This window comes from Coenobita brevimanus, chromosome 12 (assembly GCF_032717465.1).
Source record: "Coenobita brevimanus isolate Jiangsu-jjx chromosome 12, ASM3271746v2, whole genome shotgun sequence".
Taxonomy (NCBI): domain Eukaryota; kingdom Metazoa; phylum Arthropoda; class Malacostraca; order Decapoda; family Coenobitidae; genus Coenobita; species Coenobita brevimanus.
In genome coordinates this window covers 7,065,092-7,089,155 of record NC_136965.1, presented here as the reverse complement: position 1 = coordinate 7,089,155, position 24,064 = coordinate 7,065,092, and the positions used below count along the sequence as shown (strand labels likewise).

General features: G+C 53.1%; 1 protein-coding gene across 1 annotated transcript; it reads right to left on the bottom strand.

Moving 5' to 3' along the window:
- Positions 1 to 21,552: 21,552 nt before the first annotated feature.
- On the bottom strand, positions 21,553 to 23,462 carry LOC145413895 (uncharacterized). Its single transcript, XM_080283539.1, has 4 exons — positions 22,981 to 23,462; positions 22,410 to 22,716; positions 21,981 to 22,223; positions 21,553 to 21,771 (listed from the first exon to the last, which is right to left on the bottom strand). The coding sequence occupies exons 1-4, from the start codon at positions 23,460 to 23,462 to the stop codon at positions 21,553 to 21,555; spliced, it is 1,251 nt and encodes a 416-aa protein (XP_080139665.1).
- Between the last annotated feature and the right edge of the window lie 602 nt (positions 23,463 to 24,064).

The following is a 24,064-nucleotide window of genomic DNA, read 5'->3' as shown; positions in this document are numbered from 1 at the left end:
CTAAGGGCACTGACACCCTGGTGCGCACGTTAGGCCGAAGCCTAGGGCCTCCTGCCCTTGATGTGGCTAAGGGCGCAAGCACCCTGGTGCACACTGTAGGCCGTAGCCTTGGGCCTCCTGCCCTTGAGGGTGTAACTATGGCCGTCGCCAAGAAGTTACTTGGGACTGAATCCTGTTCAGTCCCACCCCACTGCTGGTTGTCTCGCCTGCAAGGTCGTTGTCGTTCGTCGGTCACCTGGTGTCGGGGCAATTGCGGGGAAGAGGGGCTCAGGTCAGTAGTGGACGGGTGACCCTCTTGACCTGGGTCACTAGCCCCCCCGGTGTGTCCTCCTAAGGTGGTGGTGTGGTGGTGGCCCGGTGGTGGGGTGGGGGGTGGCGGGGTGGGTGGTCCGGCGGCGGGCATTTTAATGGTCTATAAATGAACCGTGTAAACATCCGCCTTCACCGAGAGCTAGCGAAAAGTGAGCTATGTTTTATCCCGCCATAGGGACGGTCGCCTATGGCGTATGGAAACAGATGTCAAGTGGCGGTATTTGGCAAATATTAAATTTCATAAAACTGAGTCAATGACAAGCTTCAAGAAAGCATTATTCTTACTCAGAAAGACGATACGAATGTAGATATGAAAGCCAATTCCACTGAACTCACCGGTAACACAACGAAATGACTGTGTGTGAGGGATTGCCGGATGGAAGCTCAATGTACGCATATACATAATAGCCAGTCAAAAGTATTCATTCATGGGCATGATATTTTTTATCAACGAGCATTTTAGTGACTTTAATGGTCTATAGTGTTGCTAAGTCTTGTAAGTTTATCCAGACATATAGATAGTCACAATAGTTATGTTACTTTTCTAGGTCTGGACTGAAATAGGGCTCACCAGCTAGGTAGCAGACGACACATGAAAGTTCCTCTTGTAGCAGTTCCCTCTTTATATAAGTTTTCGAGCAGTTTTACAATATTCTCATTCACTCCTTGTTCTCGCAATGAATTTTACCACTGAGTCGAAAGCCTTTTCGTAATCAACAAAACCTAAGCACAGCGGTTTATTATATTCTGTAGTTTTCTCAATTAGCTGATTCATTGTGTGCAGATGATCAGTGGTCGAATACCCGCATCGGAATCCTGCTTGTTCACGAGGTTGGTTTTCCTCCAAAATTGTAGCTATTCTGTTTGTAAGGACTTTAGTGAAAAGTTTGTAAATGACTGATAGCAAGCTAATGGGTCGATAGTTACTAAGGTCTTTTGAGTCGCCTTTTTTTATAAAGTAGAATAACAATTGCATTACACCATGTTTTGGGAATTTTCTTCTGTTTTATACATTGGGTAAATAAGTGAGCAAGCCTATTTTGTACTTCTGCTCCTGCATCCAACAGTAAATCTGCTACTATTCCATCTTCTCCCGGAGCCTTCCCTCTTTTCATATTTTTAAGAGAAATATTTACTTCGTCTTGTGGTATCTCAAGTATTTCACTTGTGTCAACAGAAAAGTTAGCTATTGGTACTACTGTCTTTGATGCATACAGTTCTTTGTAAAATTCTTCAACTCGCTTCAGCATCATATCTCTGTACAGTAAAATGACAATAGTATACACAGACAGGTTAAGGGGAACACAATCAGGCTAACAGACTCTGGCCCAGGCTGTTGGGGCTCCGGGTGGCTTACAGGTGGCTCCCGGGGCGTGGGAGATAGCTCGTCAGGTGTGCCTTCTTGTAGGAGGCACAGGACTACTGCCAAGGGCGATGTCGTCCGGACAGGGCTGCTGGCCGGCATGGAGGGAGGCCTTTTCCTGGTGGGGCCTTGACAGGGAAGGCGGCCCTCTGGGCTGGGGCCGAACAGGGCCAGCAGGCATGCTTGCCTCCGCCTGCTCCTGGAGGAGGGCTGCTTGCGGGTGGGGCTGGGGAGGTCACTTCCCTGAGTACTAGGGGTACCCCTGGGTGTATGGGGGCTGCAGTCTCCGCAGAGTCGAGCCGCCGTCAGGAGCTGCCTGCGGCGTCCCTTCCTCATGGAGTCTGTCAGCAGAGGGCGTCATTTGTGGGCTGGCTGTTAGGCTCGTGATGGGCCCTCACCACAGCTCCTATAGCTGCAACTCCTCTGGGGCTCTGCACCTGAGGGGAAAGAGAGAGAGGCATCTCTTCTCGGCCTCTGGATGGGTGGTGGGCTGAACCAGGGACTTCTTCCAAAGGGGTAAAGGCAGTGGACGAAGAGTGTACAGTGGCCATCCCTTCCTTCCTGGTGTGTACAGTGGCCATCACTGTGGGTCCACAGGCCCTAGAGACAACAGCCGAACAGAGGACAGTGGTCGTCTCTTCCTTCCTTGTGTGTACAGTGGCTGTCACTGCGGTGCTGCTCCCTAAGGAGGTGGCAGATGAAGGGCGTATAGTGGTCGTCCCTTTCTTCCCGGTGCATACAGTGGCTGTCACCGCGGCCAGTCTTTCTCTGGGTTACCAGCTGAAGTGTATACAGTGGCCGTCACTTCCTTCCCGGTGCATACAGTGGCCATCACCGCAGGTCTGTCTTTCTCTGGGTTACCAGCTGAAGTGCGTACAGTTGCTGTCACTTCCTTCCCGGTGCGTACAGTGGCCGTCACTTCCTTCCTGGTGTGTACAGTGGCTGTCACCTTGGTGGTGGTCCCAGGAGCGGCTGCAGCCAAAGTGCGTACAGTGTCCATCATTGCAGTGCTGCTTGGGACTGTACTAGGACAAGTCCCACCCTGATCCTGGCGAGGGCTGGCCCTGCTGTGATGTAGTCTTCTGGGACTGCATTCCTGCTGGTGGCCATGTAGAGGGGAGGAGGGGTGCAGGGTCATGGGGATCCTAGCCCGTCTTGCCCAGGCCTTCACTCTCCCTGTGTGCCTCCCCGTGGTCTCCTCCTGGGGTGGGTGTGGGTCCGTGGGTCCTTCCTGGGGTGGGTGTTGCAACACTCCTCCTTGGGCTTCCCGTGGGGGTGGGCACTTCAGACGTATTTTCTGCCATCACTGGCTTCAGTACAGACAAGGCATATGGGCCTCATGGGGTCCCTCCTGTCGTCCTCAAGAACTGTGCTTTTGTGCTTACACTGTCTAGGTAAACTCTTTTGCCTTTGTCAGTGTTATGCGAGGTGTTTTTAGCTCGACTTCTCGCGTCAAAAACGCTTGCGACTGAGCGGGGTCCTGTTTCCGGACCGGAAATAAAACACTCACAAAGGAACAGGGCATAAAAACTAGGCAGTACACCTTAACACATCTATTAGCTTATTTCAATACACTGTGACAATTCAAACAAAGAGTTACAAGATATGATAGGGACAGGGTTACAGAGTTAACTTCACAATAATATATATCACACACAGCACAGGCAGAGGGTAGAGTTCTGTAATTATCAGCCATTTTCTCAGTTGCCTAAGCACCCGAATCGGGCACCTGCTCCCGAGCCTCAGACGCCAGCACCCAATAACTGAGATTGGTTTTCTCAGTCAATGAATTTCTCGGGTGCGAGTGCCCGAGCCTCGGAACCTAGCGCTTGAGTGACCAGCACTGAGCTGGCGATACTGACCAGGCCTGCATGTGGTAGTTAGCAGTACTTTACTACCAAATAGTGACCAGTCATATTTAATTTTGCATAAATATAGGTATATTATATTTTGGGTAGTTTTTTGCGTGGCCAAAATCATTTTAAAAGTGTGTTTTGAATGATTGGTCAGCAAGAGGAGTCAAGGTCACTCACTTAAAGAACATTTACCCACATTACCAATGGTTTAAGGCATCTTAATTAACCCGTGCCGTCCCGACGGCGTGAATTAACGTCCGCACATGATGTGCACTCATGTCCCGGCGACGTGAATTAACGCGGCAACATTGCAAGGTCCCTAATTTGCACAATTTTCAATTTTCGCGAGTGATTATTGGCATGCATACACGGGACACCTTCCTCTATTCCTCTACAAGATGCCAAGCAGGGACAATGCCTTACACAGAATAACCTCTCCCCCCCCCTGCACGCCATTGTCTCGGCAATTCACCTGTTACCAGTGACCTGGCCAATAAAGACATTCAGGGCCAGAGTGATTCCCCAATCGATGACAATGTGGAGGACAACGTTTACATAGCATTAGAGGAAGAAACAGTCAGAAATGATGATCAGGTAATGTGGGAAAAAAAAGGTCATGAATGGTGATGAGTTAGTGAGTGAAACAATGCTTATAATGCCTATATTACTGTTTGAAAACCAATATACTCTTGTACTACACATAAATTCGTACCAAGTAAATAAATAAATACTGTTTATGAGTGGATAAAATAGTTACCCTCCCATAGAACTCGTTTTCTTTGGTGCCAGCCTGTTGGAAAACCCAGTCAGGTAAGGAAGTACTTGTACCTACATCGAGTATTTGAAACCTCAGGTGAACGATTTCTCTATGAATTTTCGATGTTTCTTACCAAAAGCAGATGTTTGAGCCAAAAAAAAAAAGGTCCAAAAATGTTGGGACTGGGGCGTACCACTGCCCAGAAAACGTCGGGATGGGGCGGGTTAAGGCAGGAAACATGATTTGGTATTGTTTTAAGCGTATATCTGAATGTACAATAGGTACATATTATTTTTTCCAACTGCCTGCATTGGTGACTTGTAGCCAAGGTAGACGAAGGAGCTGGTTTGTTGACGATAGCTAGTATTATTGTGGCTGCATCATAGTCTTGTAAACATTTGAGAATACAAATTTTTAACAATACTCTGCACCAAAACATCGAAATACTGTGTACTGACGTTACCCAGTACATACCAGACGTATTTTCATACATTATTTTTAAAAATAAACATAAATTTTACAGCAGCCTGCCCAGCTCGTACGGTACCCTGCCCGATTAACAGTCGGGTGCTTCCACCCGACTGTTCCAATAATGGCCGTGTCACAGGCCTCGGAAACGCCACTGAGAAAGCCAAATAGTTCTCGGGAGCTAGCAGACAACCTCGGGTGTGCAGTCCAAGGCGACTGAGAAAACGGCAGTATATCTCGATGGTGGATGGTAAGTTCAATATACCCGGATTGTGTCTATAGGAAAAAATGAGCATTTAATAGTCACGACCTGATGCACTATGGGTGGAGTTGGCCAGGAGTCAAGAGAGTGAGTATTACTATAATTGATTATAGCGTGAGTCGCGACACTCAAGGAAGTTACTTAGTCGGGGGGACACTGTTCACCGTCTTTTGGCTTTTCTCTGTGCTCAGGTTCTATGTCCGGGTTCACTGGTCTTTTCTGTTCTGCCTGGGTATTTAATTCACTATGTGTTACTAATATTATTCTGGCCTCACTCTTTCACTGTCACTGTTCACTCCCTTCTCCGTGGTTTTTCTCTGACACAGGAGATACACTTAAGTCACTACTGGCCCTTGTTTCCTGGGCTTAACACAAGAGGTGCCCGGGCATGGGAGGGGGGGCTCTACTGGGGAGCTCTCCTGCAGGAGACAGTGGCCTACCCGTAGGGGTGTCACTGCCCAGGGTTCCCTCGTCAGGGGGGTGCAGGGAGGCTCTCCCGTTTGGGGGCCTCAACCTGAGAGGCCTTCGTGTCGGAGCCTCGTCGGTGGGGTGCAGGAAGGCCCTCTGGACTGGAAGCCTCGACCTGAAGGGCAGCCCTCAGGACTGGAGCCGAACAGCTGCAGGAGGCGGGCCTGTCGCCTTTTCTTCCAGGCAGAGAGTCGTGGGGGAGTAGAGCCCAAGTGGCTTGACTCTGGGGCCTGCCGGCCCGGACTGGGAGCCTGGGTGCTGAGGTCGCCTTTAGTGAAGGGTGCCGTCAGGGGCAGACTGCGGCACCTCTTCTTTCTGACCGGGACCGACCAGGTGTAGGCGGCAGGGCCGACACAGGGCCGCGCCACCACTCCGGTAGTACCTCGGGGGAACCACACCTGGAAGGAGTAAGAGAGGGGCGTCCCACGCAGCCGAGAGGTGAAAGGCCGGCCGCGCAAGGGACCTCCTTCTCCAGGAAGACCTCAGAGATCACAGATGAAGGACGTACAGTGGCCGATCCTTCCCCCACATGTACAGCGACCGATGTGGCAGTTCCCTGATCTCCAAGGCCTGCAGCTGAAGGGCGTACAGTGGCCGACCCTTCCCCCACACGTACAGTGGCCGATGAGGTGGTGCTGCTCCTGAAGGAGGAAGAGGCAGATGAGGGGAGCACAATGGCTACACCCTCATGGAAAGTAACAGACGGACGTACAGTGGCTGATCCTTCCCCCACATGTACAGTGGCCGATGTGGCGGTGTTACTCCCGTAGTAGGAAGAGGTAGTGGATGAGGGGCATACAGTGGCCAAACCCTCCCCGCCACGTACAGTGGCCGATATCGCAGTTCCACTCCTCCTCTCTCTGCCAGTCGGAGTGCGCTCAATAGCTCTCACTCCGAAGCCTTTGCCAATCGGAGTGTGCGCAATAGCTGACACTCTGAGGCCCTGGCCAATCAGAGTGTGCTCAATAGCTGACACTCCGAGGCCTTTGCCAATCGGAGTGCGCTCAATAGCTGACACTCCGAGGCTGTCTCTGTCAGCGGAGAGCGCTCAATAGCTGACACTCCGAGGCCTTCTCCAGAGGTGGCTGTAGCTGAAGGGCGTACAGTGGCTGAACCTTCCCCCACACGTACAGTGGCCGATGTGGCAGCGCTGCAAAGGTAAAAGAACTGAGGGGTGTACAGTGGTCGAACCCTCCCCGGTAAGTACTGAGGCCTTACCGCGGTGTTGCTTGGGACTGACTCTGGATCAGTCCTACCTCAAACCTGGTGATTGCTGTTCCGCCCGCAGGGTCGTGTCTTCCGCTGGCATAGTTTCCGTCGAGGCGGTTGAGGGTTAAGAGGGACTCAGGACAGGGGGGCACCGATGTTCTTCTTGCCCCGGGTTGACCTCTCAGTGACCCGGCCCTCCGTGGTGACCTCCTGGGGTGGTGGTGAGGTGGCAGTTTGGTGGTGGGGTGGGGGCTGGTGGGGTGGCCTGTTTGGCGGCAGCAGGTATTTCATCACCTTCCGCAGTGAAGTCACGGCCCCGTGACTGGAGGTGGTATGTTGTGGTAGTAGAGGTCTGGTGGGCTGGTGTGAGGTGGTTGAGGAGGCTGGTCCAATGGTGGGTGATGAGGTTCGGCTCCTGGTGGGGGCTGAGGGTGAGGTGTAGGGATGATGGTCTGGTGATTTGCCGTAGGAGCCAGAGGAGCTGGTGCGTTGCTCGTATCCTGATGCTGGGGCGGTCGGGAGAGCACCATGTTACCCTTTCGATCTTCATTTCGGGTGGTGGTGTTTGGTGGAAGGGTAGAAGCTGTATGATGGCGAGTGCGGAGATCATGGGGTTTATACGAGGGATGGTTGGGTGGGAGGAGCATTTTCCTTTGGGGAACTGGGATTTGGGGAGTTTCCATCTTGCCTGGTGGAGGGGTAGGGTGATGGGTGTGGTGTTTGGGGGGAGGTTAGCACATGGTGGGGAATGGGGAGCAGGGTGGGGTGGAGATGTGGGCATTGGGGTGTATCTAGGTGGTGGGCAGGACAGGTGCCCTGATTTGGTGATTGTGGTGGTGAGGGTGGGTGTGGGTAGTGAGGGTGGTTGGACAGGTGGTGGTGTTGGGGTGTGATTCTGGGTGGCGGCGGACATGGGCGGGGGTGTGCTACGTCGTGTGTAATGAGAATGGTCGGTGCGTAAGGGAGGGGCAGGGGTGGTGGTGTGGGTAGTGCGAGTGAGAGGTGGTGTGGTCGCACGTGGTGGGCTGGAGGGTGGTGTGGCTACAGGTGTAGTGCGTGGGGTAGGGTGAGGGGAGTTGGTGGTAGGATGCAGTGGTGTGGTGGTGGTGGTTGGGAAATGTGCTGGTTGGGCGGGAGTGGGCAGAGTGGAGGGTCCCATGGTTGGTGTAGGAGACGGGCGTGGAGGGGTGGGCGTGGGAGAGGGATGTAGAATGGGTGGTGGTGGTGGATTGGGGTTGGGGGAAATGGGTGGTGCGTCGGGGGCTGGGGTGGGGGGCGGTGGCGTGACCGTCGGTGAGGTGGAGGGGGGTGGGGAGAAGGAGTAGGAGTAGGAGTCTGGGGGGTAATTCTCAGAAGAGGACGTGGTGGCAGGTGTGCGGCGGGTGGTGTTTGGTGCGCAGGTGAGTGCGGGGTCATTGTTGGAGGCCGGGAAGAGACGCACGTGCCTGTTTCTGTAGGTCCATGGTTGGCCCTCGTGGTTAATCGTGACTTAATAGGAGTTAGGGACTTTGATGATGGTGAAGGGCCTGTCAAAACGAGGGGAGGTCTTGATGGGGGTAGGGAGGCGTGCTACGACGACAGAATCTCCCAGCTTGTAGGGGTTTGTGGGGTTAGCGTCTGGTTGTAGGTCTTGTGCTTGGAGGTGCTGGAGGCGTCGTTTGAGGTGGTGTAGGGGGTCGGTGGTGGAGGGTGTGGTGGGAGGTTGTAGGTGGTGGCGGAGGGATAGGAGGAGAGGGGATTCCCCGAAAAATCGCTCATAGGGGGTGATGCCATCCTCTCTGGGGCATATGTTCAAGCCCCATTGCACGATTTTGACGTGCGCCGGCCAGTCGTCATTTCCAGGTTGTATGATTCTTGTCCTTACTTGATTTAGGAGGGATCTGTGACTCCTCTCGCAAATGCTGTTTCCCTGGGGCCAGTATGGGGATGAATGGGAGATGCGATAGCCAAATATTGATGTGAGTTCCTCCCAGATCTTTCCTGTAAATTCTGGTGCGTTATCTGAATGTAAGGCCTGTGGGATTCCGAAATAGGGGATCGCGTGGCGGACTAGGGCATCGGCAACTGAAACTGCATTGTGTTCTTTAGCGGGGCAGGCGATGAGGAATTTAGAGTAAACGTCCAGAAGGTGATGATATATTTGTACCCCGATTTAGGTGTGAGGGGGCCGACAACATCGAGAGAGAGCAATTGCCATGGTTTTTGTGCAGTTATTTTCCCCGCTGGGCCAGGTGTTCAGGTGATGTCTTTGCTTAAGGCACAGGCACGGCATGCTTGGACAATGCTTTTGGCGATGGTGGAGGGGTTAGAGGTCCAATATATATCATTGAAAACTTGTAAAAGTTTCTTTGTCCCGAGGTGGATGCCGTTGTTGGAGTGGAGGTGCAGCATTGCATCATGGGTGGCAGTCGGGTCGAGGATGATATGGCCGTCTGAGTTGAACAGGTGATCGCCTTGCTGGTGTAATTTGGTGAATGTGCGCTGGGGAATCCAGGTGGGGCATTGTTTATCCCGCCACATTTGAATGAGGTCTGGTTTGGGGGGTACAGAATTGATGGGTAGGCGGGAAAGGGCGTCAGCAATGGTGTGTAGTTTGCCAGGCCGATAGGATATTTCGAAATCGAACTCTTCTAACGCTTCTCGCCACTGGATGAGTTGGGCGTTACTGGTATTTGACTGTCGTAGCCACTGCAGGGATTGGTGGTCGGTGATGATGACTATGTGGGTGCCGCAGATGTATGACTGGAAGTAGTCAAGTGCCCAGATGATTCCAAGGCATTCGCATTTGGTGGCCACGTAATTACGTTTGGCCTGATTCAGGGTGCGGCTGGTGCAGGCGATGATGGGTTCACGCCCGTCCTGCACTTGCGTGAGAACAGCCCCTATGGCAATGAGGGAGACGTCGGTGTACAGACAAAAAGGGAGGTTGTAGTCTGGAAAGGCAACGATGGGAGCTGAGATGAGTTTTGACTTGAGGTTGTTAAACGCGGCTTTTCTTTCCTCAGTCCATGTGAATGGTTCGCCTTTCTTTGTCAGATCATGGAGCAGCTTTGCGATATCGGCGAAGCCTTTTACGAAACGCCTATAATATGAAGTCAGGCCTAAGAAGGCACGGGTTTCGTGGACATCTTTCGGTAGGGGGATATCTGCTATCGCGCGTAGTTTTTCAGGGTCAGGTGAGATGCCCTCGGCTCTGGTCACGTGTCCTAGAAAGGAGACGGATCGCTCGGCTAAGACACATTTGGAGGGTTTGTGTTTTAGTCCAGCCTGGCGTATACGTAGGAAAACTTGTTTGAGTCGGTGTAGATGGTTGGCCCAGGTGCGACTGAAAACAATGACGTCGTCGAGATACACCAGGCAGATTTCCCAGGTTAGGCCACCTAGTACAGACTCCATGAGGCGGGAGAATGTAGCTGAGGCGTTGCAGAGTCCGAAGGGAAGGACGTTGAACTCATAATGGTTTCAGTTTGAGGTGGAGAAAGCGGTTTTCTGTTTGTCCCCTGGATGGACAGGGACTTGCCAGTAACCTGACTGTAGGTCTAGCATGGAGAACCAGATTGAGCCGTGTATGGAGTCGAGGGAATCGTCGATTCTTGGGAGGGGCGTGGCGCCCTTGGTGGTGACATCATTGAGTTTGCGGTAATCCACGCAGAACCATATTGTTCCATCTTTTTTTCTAACTAGTACGACGGGGGAGGACCATGGGCTATTTGAGTTGGAGATGACCCCAGCATCAAGCATGTCCTGGACCTGCCGGTCTTCCTCTGCCCGTTGTTTAGGGATTTTGCCGCGTGATGGTTGGCGAATGGGCGGTCTGGTTGTGTGAATTTTATGACTGAGATAAGTCGTGTGGCTGATGTCTGCAGGGCCAGATGAGAAGAGGTCTTGGAAGTCCAGGAGTAATCGTTGGAGGCTGTTGGTCTGGGAGTTAGATACCCCCCGCCGGACCACCCACCTCGCCACCCCCTACCCCACCACTGGGCCGCTACCACACCACCACCCCAGGAGGACACAATGGTGGGGCTAGTGACCCAGGTCAAGAGGGTCACCGGGACACTACTGTCCTGAGTCCCTTTTCCCCGCAACTACCCCAACACCAGGTGACCGGAGAAAGCCAACGACCTTACGGGCAGGACAACCATCGTCAGAATTGGGGTGGAACTGAACAAGATTCAGTCCCATGTAACACCGTGTTGACGGCTATTGTTACACTCTCAAGGGCAGGAGGCCCAAGGCTACGGCCTAAAGAGTGTACCAGGGTAGTGAGACCCTCGGCTATGGCCTTAGTACACACCGGAGAGAGAGTTGCCCCTGTGCATCCCTCTCCTGCTGTTCTATCCTACGGGAACAACACCGCGCAGACGGCCACTGTACGTGGTGGGGAAGGAGCGGCCACTGTACGCCCTTCGGTTGCTTCTCGATGGGAAGATCAGCTTCCGGCTATGGCCAAAGTACGTACCAGGGTAGAGAGGCCCTTGGCTACAGTACGTGCAGCTTTTCCCTACTACGGGAGCAACACCGCACCGACGGCCACTGTACGTGGCGGGGAAGGAGCGGCCACTGTACCCCCTTCAGTTGCTCCTCGTAAGACAGGTAGGTTAACGGCCACAGCCGAAGCACGTACCAGGGTAGAGAGACCCTTGACTATGGCATCAGTACGTATCGGAGAGAGCGTGGCCCCTGTGCACCCCTCTCCTGCTTTTCCCTATTACGGGAGCAACACTGCGCCGATGGCCTCTGTACGTGGCGGGGAAGGAGCGGCCACTGTACGCCCTTCAGTTGCTCCTTGTATGACATGTAGGCTCACGGCCACAACCGCAGTACGTACCAGGGTAAGGTGACCCGAGGCTCTGGCTTCAGTACATACCGGAGAGGACACGGACTCTGTGAATCCTTCTCCTGCCTCTTCCCCCTGTGGGAGCCCTTCGTCACCATCCGGGAGTGTTGCCCCGGAGGTGTCGCCAGAGTGGTGGCAAGGCCCGATACCAGACCTACCTCCTACGCCTGGGAGATCTCTGTTCCTGCCAGACACCCGACGGAGACGGTGCCGCAGCCCAGCCCTGTCGGCGCCTCTCCCTATAGGCGACCGCAGTCCCAGGACCCCCAGGCCCGACCAGCAGACTCCAGACGAGGGCAACCCAGGCTCCCTCACTCCACGGAGCCAGAGACGACAGGCCCACCTCCTCCAGCTGTTCGGCCCCAGTCCTGAGGGCCACCTATCAGGTCGAGACCCTCAGACAGGAGGGCCTCCCTGCACCCCACTAACGAGGCTCCGATTCGAGGGCCACCTCTCAGGTCGAGGCCCCCAGACAGGAGGGCCTCCCTGCACCTCACCGACGAGTGGGACCAGGGCAGTGACTCCCCTGCAGGTAGTGCATTGCCCTTTGAAGGGTCCCCCGAGGGTTCTCCCCTCATGCCCATACTATGGAGTGAATATTACCCAGGAAATACAGGTAAATAGTGACGCCCCTTGTACCGAGAACAAACCAGGGGAAATAACAGTGAACAGTGACCGAGTGAAGACCATTGTAAAACCAGTGACAGTTACTATTAGTCTAAAAGGACTCGATACCCGGCAGAACAGAAAATAACTTAAATCCTCAGTAAGAGAACTTAGAGTAATTGTGTGAGTCTCTAAGTAAAAGAACTTTCAGTAACTGTGAATGGAGACTAGGGTGCGCGGGTGAATCAAAAGCCTGTGTGTAAGTGCCGCCGCGACTAAGTGACTACGTCAAGTGTCACGATCCGCACCCTGTCTTATTTATGGTAGTATTTCCCCCAAGGACTCTTAATCTTGTTTATTCCCCTTGTTCCCAACTAAGAATATATTCTGCCTAAAAGTGAAATATGGGTATCAACATATATAGTTCAGGACATTAGTGTACATGCATTATATCGTGTATTAAGTGTGACTGTGTATTGTGGTGTCAAAGGCTAACTCTGTGTCCCTGTCTCCTGTATCTCAAATATCACTCTGTGTTGTATTGTAACGGTGTAGAATTAAGGCAATAGATGTGTTAAGGTATACTGCCTGGTTTTTATGTCCTGTTCCTTTGTGGGTGCTTTACTTCCAGTCCGGAAAGAGGACCCCACTCAGTTGCTAGTGTTTTTAGGACGAGAAGTCGACCTAAAAACACTCAGCATAACAGGGAGGTAGATAGATGTGAAGGGAGAGGAGGTAGAGTGGGGTGGGTGGAGGGCGGTGTTGTACAAAGCTCGGCTTCTTCCATATCGCCAACAATTAGTCCTCGAGGTAGGGTAAGGGGTGTGGCGGTGAGGTTAGCGACACGGATAGTTCAGATGTTGGGGGGGAGGAAAGTCGGGGACACTAAAGACGATGACAGGGTTCCACTTGGTAGGACAGGGGAAAAGAGGACGGAGGTACCGGAGGGTCTGTTTAGTTCTAACCAAGCCTTGTGATGGGGTGGAATCGTGATAGCGGAGGCGATAGTGGCAGGGAAAGTCGGAGAGTGAGGTTGAGTTGGTTGGGTGGAAGAGGGGGGTGGTGATTGAGGGGGTGGGGTGTGAGGTGACCATGGAGTGGAGTTGCATGTGCAAATGGGTTGGGGAGGATGACTGTCGGGGGGAGGTGGTTTGTATGTGTTGTGTTGATGAATGGTGATTTTTGTTTTTTTTTGTTTCACTGGGGGTGTGGGGGCTGGACTGAAGTGGAGTCGGCACTGGTGGCAGTCGATGGTGGTGTGTAGTTTTTGGAGGAGGTCCAGCCCCAGGTAGCCATCGTATGCACGACAGATGGAGTCGAAGATGATGAAGGGATGAGTGTTGGATGCTTTCTGGTGTGTTTCGGTCCGCAGGGCCCGAGTTTCCCCATGGATAGGCAGGGGGCCATCCCCTGCATCTACGAGATTGGCTGAGGTGGGGAGAATGGGGCCGAAGGCAGAGTTGTGGCGGGAGTAGAAGTGCGAATACAGGCATGACCTGGCAGCTCCCGTGTCCACCAGTAATCTAGCCTTGACCCCGTTTAGGCATATTTTGTCATAGACTGGGGGTCTGTACTTGTGTGAAGTGGCCCCCGCCACTGTGGGGAGGTGCGGGGGCAGACCTAAAAATCCATCGGCTGCGGGTTGTCTTCTTCGTCGGGCTGCTCGTTGCCGGGTTCAAGGTAGATGATGGGTGGAGCGTCGTCCTCTAGGGATGAGACTTTCCTGCGCCCCTGATTGAAGGTCCTGCGTCGGTTTGCCTTAAGCTGTTCCCTGATGTCATGCAGGGGGCAGGTACGACTGCAGGCGGTAAATTCCCAGGGGTTAATAGATATGAGGTTGGAATTTTCCCTGGGGTTGGGGCGTTTTCTCTGTGGGTGAGCCCTGGGGACAGTGACGGACGGCCCCGTGGTGAGTTGGGTGGGCTGAATGGGTGGTGTCCTAGCCTCGGGTGGTTGTGGTTTGGTAGTGGGGAATTTGCTCACCGCGTGAATAGGTTGTGGCATAGGATGGGCGGCGAGGAGCCACCGGACGAGTTGCAGGTCATGATCCATGTCACTTGAGGGATCGTAGATGGTGAAGTGTTCCCGTACTGAGCTCGGGAGGATCCTTAGCAGGGTGTTAAAAGTGTGTTGATCCCGTGTTGCAGTGGTAGCCTCAGGATAGGCGGCGCTGACGAGGTGCCTAGCCTGGACAAACGGTCGACAAGGCAGCCGTCGTAGATAAGGGCGTCGAGTTGTGAGAGGGCGACAACTCTGCCCAGTGAAGGCGTGACTGCCTGCTTAACAATGTGCAAAATTTGGTCCCATGTCAATTTGGGGACGATTTTCGTGGCTACAGTAACAATTATTTTGCCCAGTTTGGGTAGTGTGACAGCTATTTTTTCTCTGTCTGTGTCAAACCCAATGTCTAGGAGGGGTTATACCATATCTAGGTGAATATCTATGTCATATTGTTCAGGATTGAACTTTGGCAAATGGATGTAAGGTTTGGCTGCCATTGTGCAGGTTGCCCTTTTGTGTTCGTCCGTGCTTTATTCGGATCCAGAACCAACGCTGGCCACCAGTGTTATGCGAGGTGTTTTTAGCTCGACTTCTCGCGTCAGAAACGCTCGCGACTGAGCAGGGTCCTGTTTCCGGACCGGAAATAAAACACTCACAAAGGAACAGGGCATAAAAACTAGGCAGTACACCTTAACACATCTATTTCAATACACTGTGACAATTCAAACAAAGAGTTACAAGATATGATAGGGACAGGGTTACAGAGTTAACTTCACAATAATATATATCACACACAGCACAGGCAGAGGGTAGAGTTCCATCTCGATGATGGATGGTAAGTTCAATATACCCGGATTGTGTCCATAAGCAAAATGAGCATTTAATAGTCTCGACCTGATGCATTATGGGTGGAGTGGGCCAGGGGTCGAGAGAGTGAGTATTACTATAATTGATTATAGCGTGAGTCACAACACTCGAGGAAGTTACTTAGTCGGGGGGACACTGTTCACCGTCTTTTGGCTTTTCTCTGTGCTCAGGTTCTATGTCCGGGTTCACTGGTCTTTTCTGTTCTGCCTGGGTATTTAATTCACTATGTGTTACTAATATTATTCTGGCCTCACTCTTTCACTATCATCGTTCACTCCCGTCTCTGTGGTGTTTCTCTGACACAGGAGATACACATAAATCTCTAAAGTCACTACTGGCCCTTGTTTCCTGGGCTTAACACAAGAGGCGCCCGGGCTTGGGAGGGGGCTCTACGGGGAAGCCCACCTGCAGGAGACAGTGGCCTACTTGTACGGGTGTCACTGCCTAGGGTTCCTTCATCAGGGGGGTGCAGGGAGGCTCTCCCATTTGGGGGCCTCAACCTGAGAGGCCCTCGTGTCGGAGCCTCGTCGGTGGGGTGCAGGAAGGCCCTCTGGACTGGAGGCCTCGACCTGAAGGGCGGCCCTCGGGACTGGGCTGAACAGCTGCAGGTGGCGGGCCTGTCGCCTCTTCTTCTGGGAGAGTCGTGGGGGAGTAGAGCCCAAGTGGCTTGACTCTGGGGCCTGCTGGCCCGGTCTGGGAGCCTGGTTGCTGCGGTCGCCTTTAGTGAAGGGCGCCGTCAGGGGCAGACTGCAGCACCTCTTCTTTCTGGCGTCCGTCAGAGACCAGGCGTAGGCGGCAGGGCCAACACAGGGCCGCGCCACCACTCCGGTAGTACCTCGGGGGAACCACACCTGGAGGGAGTAAGAGAAGGGCGTCCCACGCAGCCGAGAGGTGAAAGGCCAGCCGCGCAAGGGACCTCCTTCTCCGGGAAGACCTCAGAGATCACAGATGAAGGACATACAGTGGCCGATCCTTCCCCCACACATACAGTGGCCAATGTGGCAGTTCCGTGATCTCCAGAGCCTGCAGCTGAAGGGCGTACAGTGGCCTACCCTTCCCCCACACGTACAATGGCCGATGTGGTGGTGCTGCTTCCGAAGGAGGAAGAGGCAGATGAGGGGCGCACAATGGCTACACCCTCCCCGGCATGTACAGTGGCCGATACCGCAGTTCTGCCTGCCCCATGGAAAGTAACAGAAGGACGTACAGTGGCTGATCCTTCCCTCACATGTACAGTGGCCGATGTGGTGGTGATACTCCCGTAGTAGGAAGAGGTAGTGGATGAGAGGCGTACAGTGGCCGAACCCTCCCTGATACGTACAGTGGCTGATATCGTGGTTCCACTTCTGCTTCCTTTTCCAACCGGAGTGCGCTCAATAGCTGACACTCCGGAGGTAGTACTCCCTTAGGAGGAGAAGGTAGTGGATGAGAGGCGTACAGTGGCCGAACCCTCCCCAACACGTACAGTGGCCGATATCGCAGTTCCACTCCTCCTCTCTCTGCCAGTCGGAGTGCGCTCAATAGCTCTCACTCCGAGGCCTTTGCCAATCGGAGTGTGCTCAATAGCTGACACTCCGAGGCCTTTGCTAGTCAGAGTGCGCTCAGTAGCTGACACTCCGAGGCTCTCTCTGCCAGTCGGAGTGCGCTCAATAGCTGACACTCTGAGGCCTTCTCCAGAGGTGGCTGTAGCTGAAGGGCATACAGTGGCCAATGTGGCGGCGCTACAGGGGTAAAACAGCTGAGAGGCGTACAGTGGCCGAACCTTCCCTGGTACGTACTGAGGCTGTACTGCGGTGTTGCTTGGGACTGACTCTGGATCAGTCACACCCCGAACCTGGTGAGTGCTGTCCCACCCGCAGGGTCGTGTCTTCCGCCGGCATAGTTTCCGTCGAGGCGGTTGAGGGTTAGAGGGACTCAGGACAGGGGGGCACCGATGTCCTTCTTGCCCCGAGTTGACCTCTCGGTGACCCGGCCCTCCGTGGTGTTCTGGGGTGGTGGTGAAGCGACGGTTTGGTGGTGGGGTGTGGGGGGTGGGGTGGCCAGTCTGGCAGCAGCAGGTATTTCAGTCAGTCAATTTGTACCTTTTTTTGCTGGAAGTTTGTTGTCATTCAGCCTGTTCCGAAGAAGAGTGACCATTCCCATCCCTTTAACTATCGTCCAATTGCTTTACCATCCTGTGTTTCAAAATTTTTGAAGTACTGTATATTCTTGCAAAAAAAAAAAAGGGAAAGTAAAATTAAAGAATCTCTTCTATCACAACCCTCCTTCTGTTCATCAGTATGAGTTTTGCCAGGGACGTTCCACCGGCAATCTTCTCACCTACCTTCCAGACTCCTGGTCATCCTCCTTTACGGACTTTGTTGAAAGCTTTGCCATTGCACTTGACATCTCAAAGGCTTTCGTTGGCATAAATCTTTACTTTCCATACTGCCCTCTTACGGTTACTATTCTTCTATCTGTGCCTTCATCTCTAGCTTCCTTTCTGGTCATTCTATAGCTGCTGTTGTAAACAGCCACCATCTTTCCCTCGAGCTATCAATAGTGGTGTTCTTCAGGGGTCTGTCCTATCATCAACTTTCTTCCTATTATCCATCAATGACCTGTGCTGTACATCTGACCCTATCCACTCATACCCTGATGACTCCACCCTTCACCTTTCCATTTGCTTCCCGCACCATCCATCTCAGCAGTTACTTCAACAAACAGAGAGACTATGGCTCACCTAATGTCTGACTTGGCTCATATCTGTGATTGGGGTAAAAGCAATCTTGTTGTTTTTAATGCATTTTAATGCATCAAAGACACAGTTCTTACACCTAGCTATCAACCCGACAAAATCTTCTGCTGGAGTACCCTCGAATTTTAGCTGCATCCAGCTCAGTCCTGCATAATTTTTAAACATACTTAGGGTTTCATTCTGCCAGAAATTATCTTGAAAGGAATATATTACCTCTCCTGTAAAATCTGCTTCCAAGAGATTCGATGTGCTAAGCCGACTCCCTGCCTTTTTTTATCCCTGCACAGTTGTTGACTTTATATGCGGGTTTAATTCGTCCCTGTGTAGAGTACAACTCTCAGGTGTGGAGAGGCTCCCCTCACACAACTCTTCTCAACAAGATGGAGTCAGAGGCTTTTTGTCCCATTATCTCTCCTCCTCTTACTGGCTCCTTTCAACCTCTGTCTCTTCGCTGCATTGTTGCATCTTTATCTCCTTTTCTATCACAGCTTCAATGGTCACTGCACCTCTGAACTGTCTGCTTGCATCCCTCCACCACTACGGCGGGCGTGTAGCATCCATCTTTCAACAAACTCTCGTCCTTTCTCTGTCCAACTCTTTAATGCAAGAGTTAAGTGTTACTCCCAGATCTCCATGTACGCAACAGGTCAACTCTTGAACTCTTTCCCTGTCTGCATTTCCTACTGCCTATGATCTCCAGTCTTTGAAGCACAGTGTGTCTAGACATCTCGAAGTGAACGATCTCGAATTTGGCTCTTTGTCATCTTGTTTCTGTTTTTCTTGGATAGAACAATGGGCGGGCTTCTTGCCTTTCGTTCCTTTTTCCTTGCATGAAGAAAAAAAATGTGAATGATCATGATAGAACATTACTATTTTCTGAATTACCACTATCTGTATTGATATGGAATGTCAATATTGTTATGCTAGGTATTTTTAGGTCGACTTCTCGTCCTAAGAACACTAGCTACTGAGCAGGGTCCTCCTTTGAGACCGGAACTAGAACACACTACCAGAGGAACATGGCATAAAAACTCAGCAGACCACCCTTACACTCATATTGCCTTAATTCAGCTTCCTTACAATATACATACAACTGTATACAATGCAAAACATAGGGACAGCATCAGGTTTCAATACAAAACATTTACACTGCACACCATGCATACAAATGTAATCACCATTGGCCACAATGTTCACTAATAGTACACGGGGGCGATACACACAGGCTATGCAGTCTTTTCCTTACAGTCCTAGTGTACCACTTGTTAATTCCAGACTTAGGTAATTCTCACTGTACATTAAGGGTGCCACTACGGTGAGTATAGTCACTGTCAGTTCTCAATATATCACCGATATGAATATGCCATATAACACAGACAGTGTCAGTCCTTGTTCTTTATGGTGTCACTGATATTACACTTGTGGGCTTCTTGGACTGCTGAAACCTGGGCGTAATCAGAGGTTACATCCGGACATAGGGGTCTGGTCCTCAGGCGTGCTCTCCCGCAGGGGGCATGGGACTGCTGCAGGGGGAGTAGTAGCCCAAGTGTGGTCGTGGTCCAGGGTGCAGGGAGACCCTCTCTGAGTGGGGCCAAACAAGACCAGTAGATGTGCCTGCTGCTGTTTGCTCCGGGCGGAAGGTCGTCAGCGGGAAGGACTCGGGAGTTCCCGCCCGGGCGTCCTGGAGATGTCCCTGGGTGGCCGGGGGTTGCGGTCACCACTGGGCTGGACCGCTGTCAGGAGTCGTCAGCGGCGTCCCTTCCAGGTGGCGTCCGTCAGTGCTGGGCGTCATCCAGGGGCGGTCTGTAGGACATGGATCCCCTCTCCTGAGATCAGGCCCTACCACCACTCCTCAAACGGTAGCTCCTCCTGGGGGCCACACCTGTGAGGAGAGTGAGAAGGGCATCCCGTGCGTCCTCTGGGTGATAGGTGGGCCGTGCCAGGGACTTCCTTCGACGGGGAAGCCCTACGGACTTCAGACGAAGGGCATACAGTGGCTGACCCTTCCCCGATGTGTACAGCGGCCGATGTCATGGTTCCACAGACCCTGAGGGCAGCAACAGAAGGGCATACAGTGGCCGCTCCTTCCCTGGTATGGACAGTGGCCGATACTGTGGTGCTGCTCTCGGAGGAGGTGGAGGCAGATGAAGGCCATATAGTGGCTGTGCCTTCCACAATGTGGACAGTGGCTGATGTCATGGTTCTGCCTTTCCCTGGCTTGCCAGCCAGCATGCGTACAGTGCCCATCACGTCCAACCCGGGGCATACAGTGGCCCCCACTGCCGGGCTGGTTCCAGGTGTGGCTGCAGCAGAAGGGCTTACAGTGGCCGCTCCTTCCCCAATATGGACAGTGGCCGATACCACGGTGCTGCTTGGGACTGCCTGTAGACAAGTCCCACCCTGATCCTGGCGAGGGCTGGCCCGCCTGAGATGTAGTCTGCCGGTACCGTCTAGTTGTCGTTGGCCGTGTTGAGGGACAGAGGGGCATATGGTCGTGGCATACCTGAGCCCGCCTTGCTTGGACCTGGCGCTTGCGCTACCTGCCCCTCCATGGTCTCTTCCTGGGGTGGGGGTGGGCCGCGGCTCCATCCTAGGGGGGGAACTCCACGAGGGACTCCGTGGGAGTGTGTATTTCACCACCGTCAGTGGGGAAGAAGTCACGTCCCCGTGGCTGGAGGTGGTATGTGTCTGAGGTGGAGGTCCAGTGTGTCGGTGTGAGCTGGCAGAGGAGGGTGCTCCAGTGGTGTGTGATTTGGTTGGGTTCTTCGTGTGGGGCGTATGTGATGTGGAGAGTGGAGGTGTGTGGCAGAGGCAGTGGAGTAGTTGGGGAGTCCCCCATATCCTTTGGCTGGACCCCCATGCCAGGTACCAGATAGTGCGACGTATTCTCATCTCTTGTGGTGATGAGCGGTGTAGGTATTCTGGCTGTATGCTGGCGAGAGGTGAGGCTACCGTGGTTTTATGGAGGCACCTAGGGTAGGTGTGGATTCTCTCCCTGGGGAATTGGGTGGATGGAAGTTTCCACTGGGCCTGGTGTAGGCTCAGCCTGATGGGGGTCGTGTTGGGGGTGGTGGGTGTAGTTGCTGGTGATGTCAGGGGTGTGGGTGAGGGCATGGCAGTGTATCTGGCTGGTGATCGGGAGAGGCAGCCGGATCTGGTGTTGGTGGTGATGAGTACGGGCGTCGGTGGTGAGGTGGTGGAGTCACATGGTGGTTTTGAGGTTTGGGTTTGGGTGGTTGTGTGTTGTGGTGGCGGTGTGTGTGGTGGATTGGTGTTGGTGGAGCTAATGGGCCCGGTGGGGGTGTGGTGTGGGCAAGAGGGTGTGTGGATGGTAGTGGGTAATGTATGTGGTGCTCTGGTTGCACGTGGGTGAAGGGTGGGTGGTGAAAGTGGTGGAGAGTGGGAGGGGGTGGCAGGGGTGCGGGGTGGCGTGCTGAGGTATGGTGTGGTGTGGCTGGGGATGGCCATTGAGGTGGTAGGTATTTGGGTTTGGGTAGGTGAGGGCGTAGTGCGGGGGTGTGGTGGCGTGCTGCTAGGGGCAGGGGTGGATTTTGGGGCATTTTCAGGCATGTTCGGTGGTGGTGGGGTGGTGGTGCATAAGCATTAGGGTCCCATGAGAGTGGTGGGGGGCTGGAGGACGGCGGGGTGGGTGAGGGGGTCGTGGAAGGTGAGGCGGAGGAGGAAGATGTGAAAAAGTAGTGGTATGAGTCAGAGAACGATTCTTGGAAAGCGGGGGAAGGCGATATGGCGTGGTGGGAGGTAGAGTGCGTGTGGTGTGGGGGAGTGGTGTTGGGTGCTGGGTGGAAGGGTCACACATGACGGTTGTGATATGTGCGGGTGTTGCCGTGGTGCTGTATGGTGACTTGGTAGGGGTTGAGGACTTTGACCATTGTGTAGGGTCCTTCGAACCTTGGTGCGATTTTGTTTGGGACTGGCAGGCGTTCTACTACCACTGAATCTCCGAGTTTGTAGGGGTTGGGAGTTGTGATGTTTGGCTGGAGGTCCTGTTGCTGTTGTAGGTGGTGCAACTGCCTTTTGAGGTGGTGGAGGGGGTCGGTAGTTAAGGGTGGGGAGGGGGGCTGGAGGTGGTGTCATATGGGTAAGAGGGGAGCTTTCCCAAACACCTGTTCATGTGGGGTGATGCCGTCATCTCTCGGGCAGGTGTTCATGCCCCACTGTATTATTTGACATGGGCTGGTCAGTCTTCGTTTCCCGTTTCCTGTATTTGTGTCTGTACCTGGTTGAGAAGGGTACGATGGCTCCTCTTGCATACTCCATTCCCTTGGGGCCAATAGGGGGAGGAGTGAGAGATCTGGCAGCCGAATGGGGTAGCTAGCTCTCCCCAGACCTTCCCAGTAAATTCCGGGGCGTTGTCTGAGTGTAGGGCGTGGGGAATCCCAAAGTAGGGGAAAACATGGTGGACTAATGCTTCGGCTACAGCCATGGAGTGGTGTTCCTCGGCTGGACAGGCGATGAGGAACTTTGAATATTCGTCGACAAAAGTTATGATATACTTGTAACCGGCTTTGGGCGTGCAGGGATTTTTCCCAATGCCCCTGGTGTGCGGGTGACGTCTTTTCCCAGTGAGCAGGTTCGCCAGGCTTGGATAACCTTTTTTGCTATGTTGGAGGGGCCAGGTGTCCGATAGATGTTGTTAAAGACTTGCAGGAGTATTTTTTGTGCCAAGGTGGATGCCGTTGCTGGAGTGGAGGTGGGCCATGGTGTTGTGGGCGGCATCAGGGTCCAGGACTATGTGTCCGTCCTGGGTGAATAGGTGGTCGTCGTGCCAGTAGAGCTTGGCAAATGTCTGGGATAGTATCCAGGGTGGTTGTTCCCTTGCTTGCCACTGTATGAGGTTGAGGGTAGTGTAGATGGAGCTGATGGGGAGTCGTGATAAGGCGTTGGCGTTGGTGTGTAGTTTTCCAGGTTGGTTAGCGATTTCAAAGTCAAATTCTTCTAGTGCCTCTCTCCATCTGATAAGTTGGGAGTTATTCGTGTTAGACTGACATAGCCACTGGAGGGATTGATGATCAGTGATGATCGTTACGTGGGTGCCTGATATGTATGCTCTAAAGTGTTCTAAGGCCCATATGATGCCTAGGCCCTCTTGTTTTGTAGCTGCGTAGTTTTTCTCAGCTTGGTTGAGGGTGTGGCTAGCACAGGCAATGATATGTTCCTGCCTGTCCTATACCTGGACTAGTACTGCACCAATAGTGACCAAGGAAACGTCAGTGTACAAATGGAAAGGCAGGATGTGATCTGGGAAGGCGACGATGGGGGCAGTGATAAGTTTGGACTTCAGTGCGTTGAAGGCAGTGATCCGGGCCTCGGTCCAAATGAATGGTTTGTCTTTCTTGGTTAAGTCGTGGAGGGGTTCAGCAATGTTGGCGAAACACTTCACGAAACGCCGATAGTAGGTCAGTCCGAGGAAAGCTTGCATGTCGTGGACGTCTTTGGGTAGGGGAAGGTCTGCAATGGTGCGCAACTTGTCTGGGTCAGGAGACATAGCCTTTGCTGATATTATGTGACCTAGGAAGGTAACGGATCTTTCAGCCAGGACACACTTAGAGGGCTTGAGCTTGAGTCCTGCTTGACGTATGCGCATGAAAACTTGCCTGAGGCACTGGAGGTGGTTGGCCCAAGTCCAGCTAAACACGATCATGTCGTCTAAGTATGCCAGGCAGATTTCCCAGGTAAGGCCGCTGAGGACTGACCCCATCAGGCGGAAGAACATGGGGGGGGCATTGCAGAGTCCAAAGGGGAAGACATTGAATTTGTAATATTTGCCCTTGCTGGTGGAGAAGGCTGTTTTTTTTTCTGTCCTCAGGGTGGATGGGGACTTGCCAATACCCCGACTGGAGGTCCAGGGTGGAGAACCATGATGATCCGTGCAGAGAGTTGAGGGAGTTGTCTATCCTGGTATCCTGGGTAAGGGGGTGGCATCCTTAGTGGTCACATCGTTAAGTTTTCTGTAGTCCACCCAGAAACACATGATGCCATCCTTTTTCTTAAAGAGGACAACAAGCAAGGACCATGGGCTAGTGGAGGGGCAGCTAACGCCTGCATCTAACATGTCCTGGACCTGTCGGTCTTCCTTCACCCACTGTTTGGGGTTCTTTCGCCATAAAGGTTGTTGGATGGGTGGTCTTGTGGTGTGGATCTCGTGGTGGAGGTACGTGGTGTGCCCAATGTCTGCTGGGCTTGATGAAAACAGGTCTTGGATGTCCAGGAGAAGTCATCGAAGGCTGTTAGCTTGGTGAGGTGAGAGGTGCTCAGGTAGGGAGGGTAGGGTGATGGGTGAGAGGGGGGGACGCGTCGCAA

Bases quoted from the DNA above. Each gene is read 5' to 3' on its own strand.
- LOC145413895 (XM_080283539.1), bottom strand. From the start codon at position 23,462: ATGGGGTCAGTCCTCAGCGGCCTTACCTGGGAAATCTGCCTGGCATAC. The intron at 22,717-22,980 runs GTACACTGACGT...CCAACTTATCAG, and splicing joins CACATCCTGCCTTTCCATTT to ATGGAGAGAGGCACTAGAAG. The intron at 22,224-22,409 runs GCAAGTCTTTAA...GAATATTCAAAG, and splicing joins TTGGCACAAAAAATACTCCT to TTCCTCATCGCCTGTCCAGC.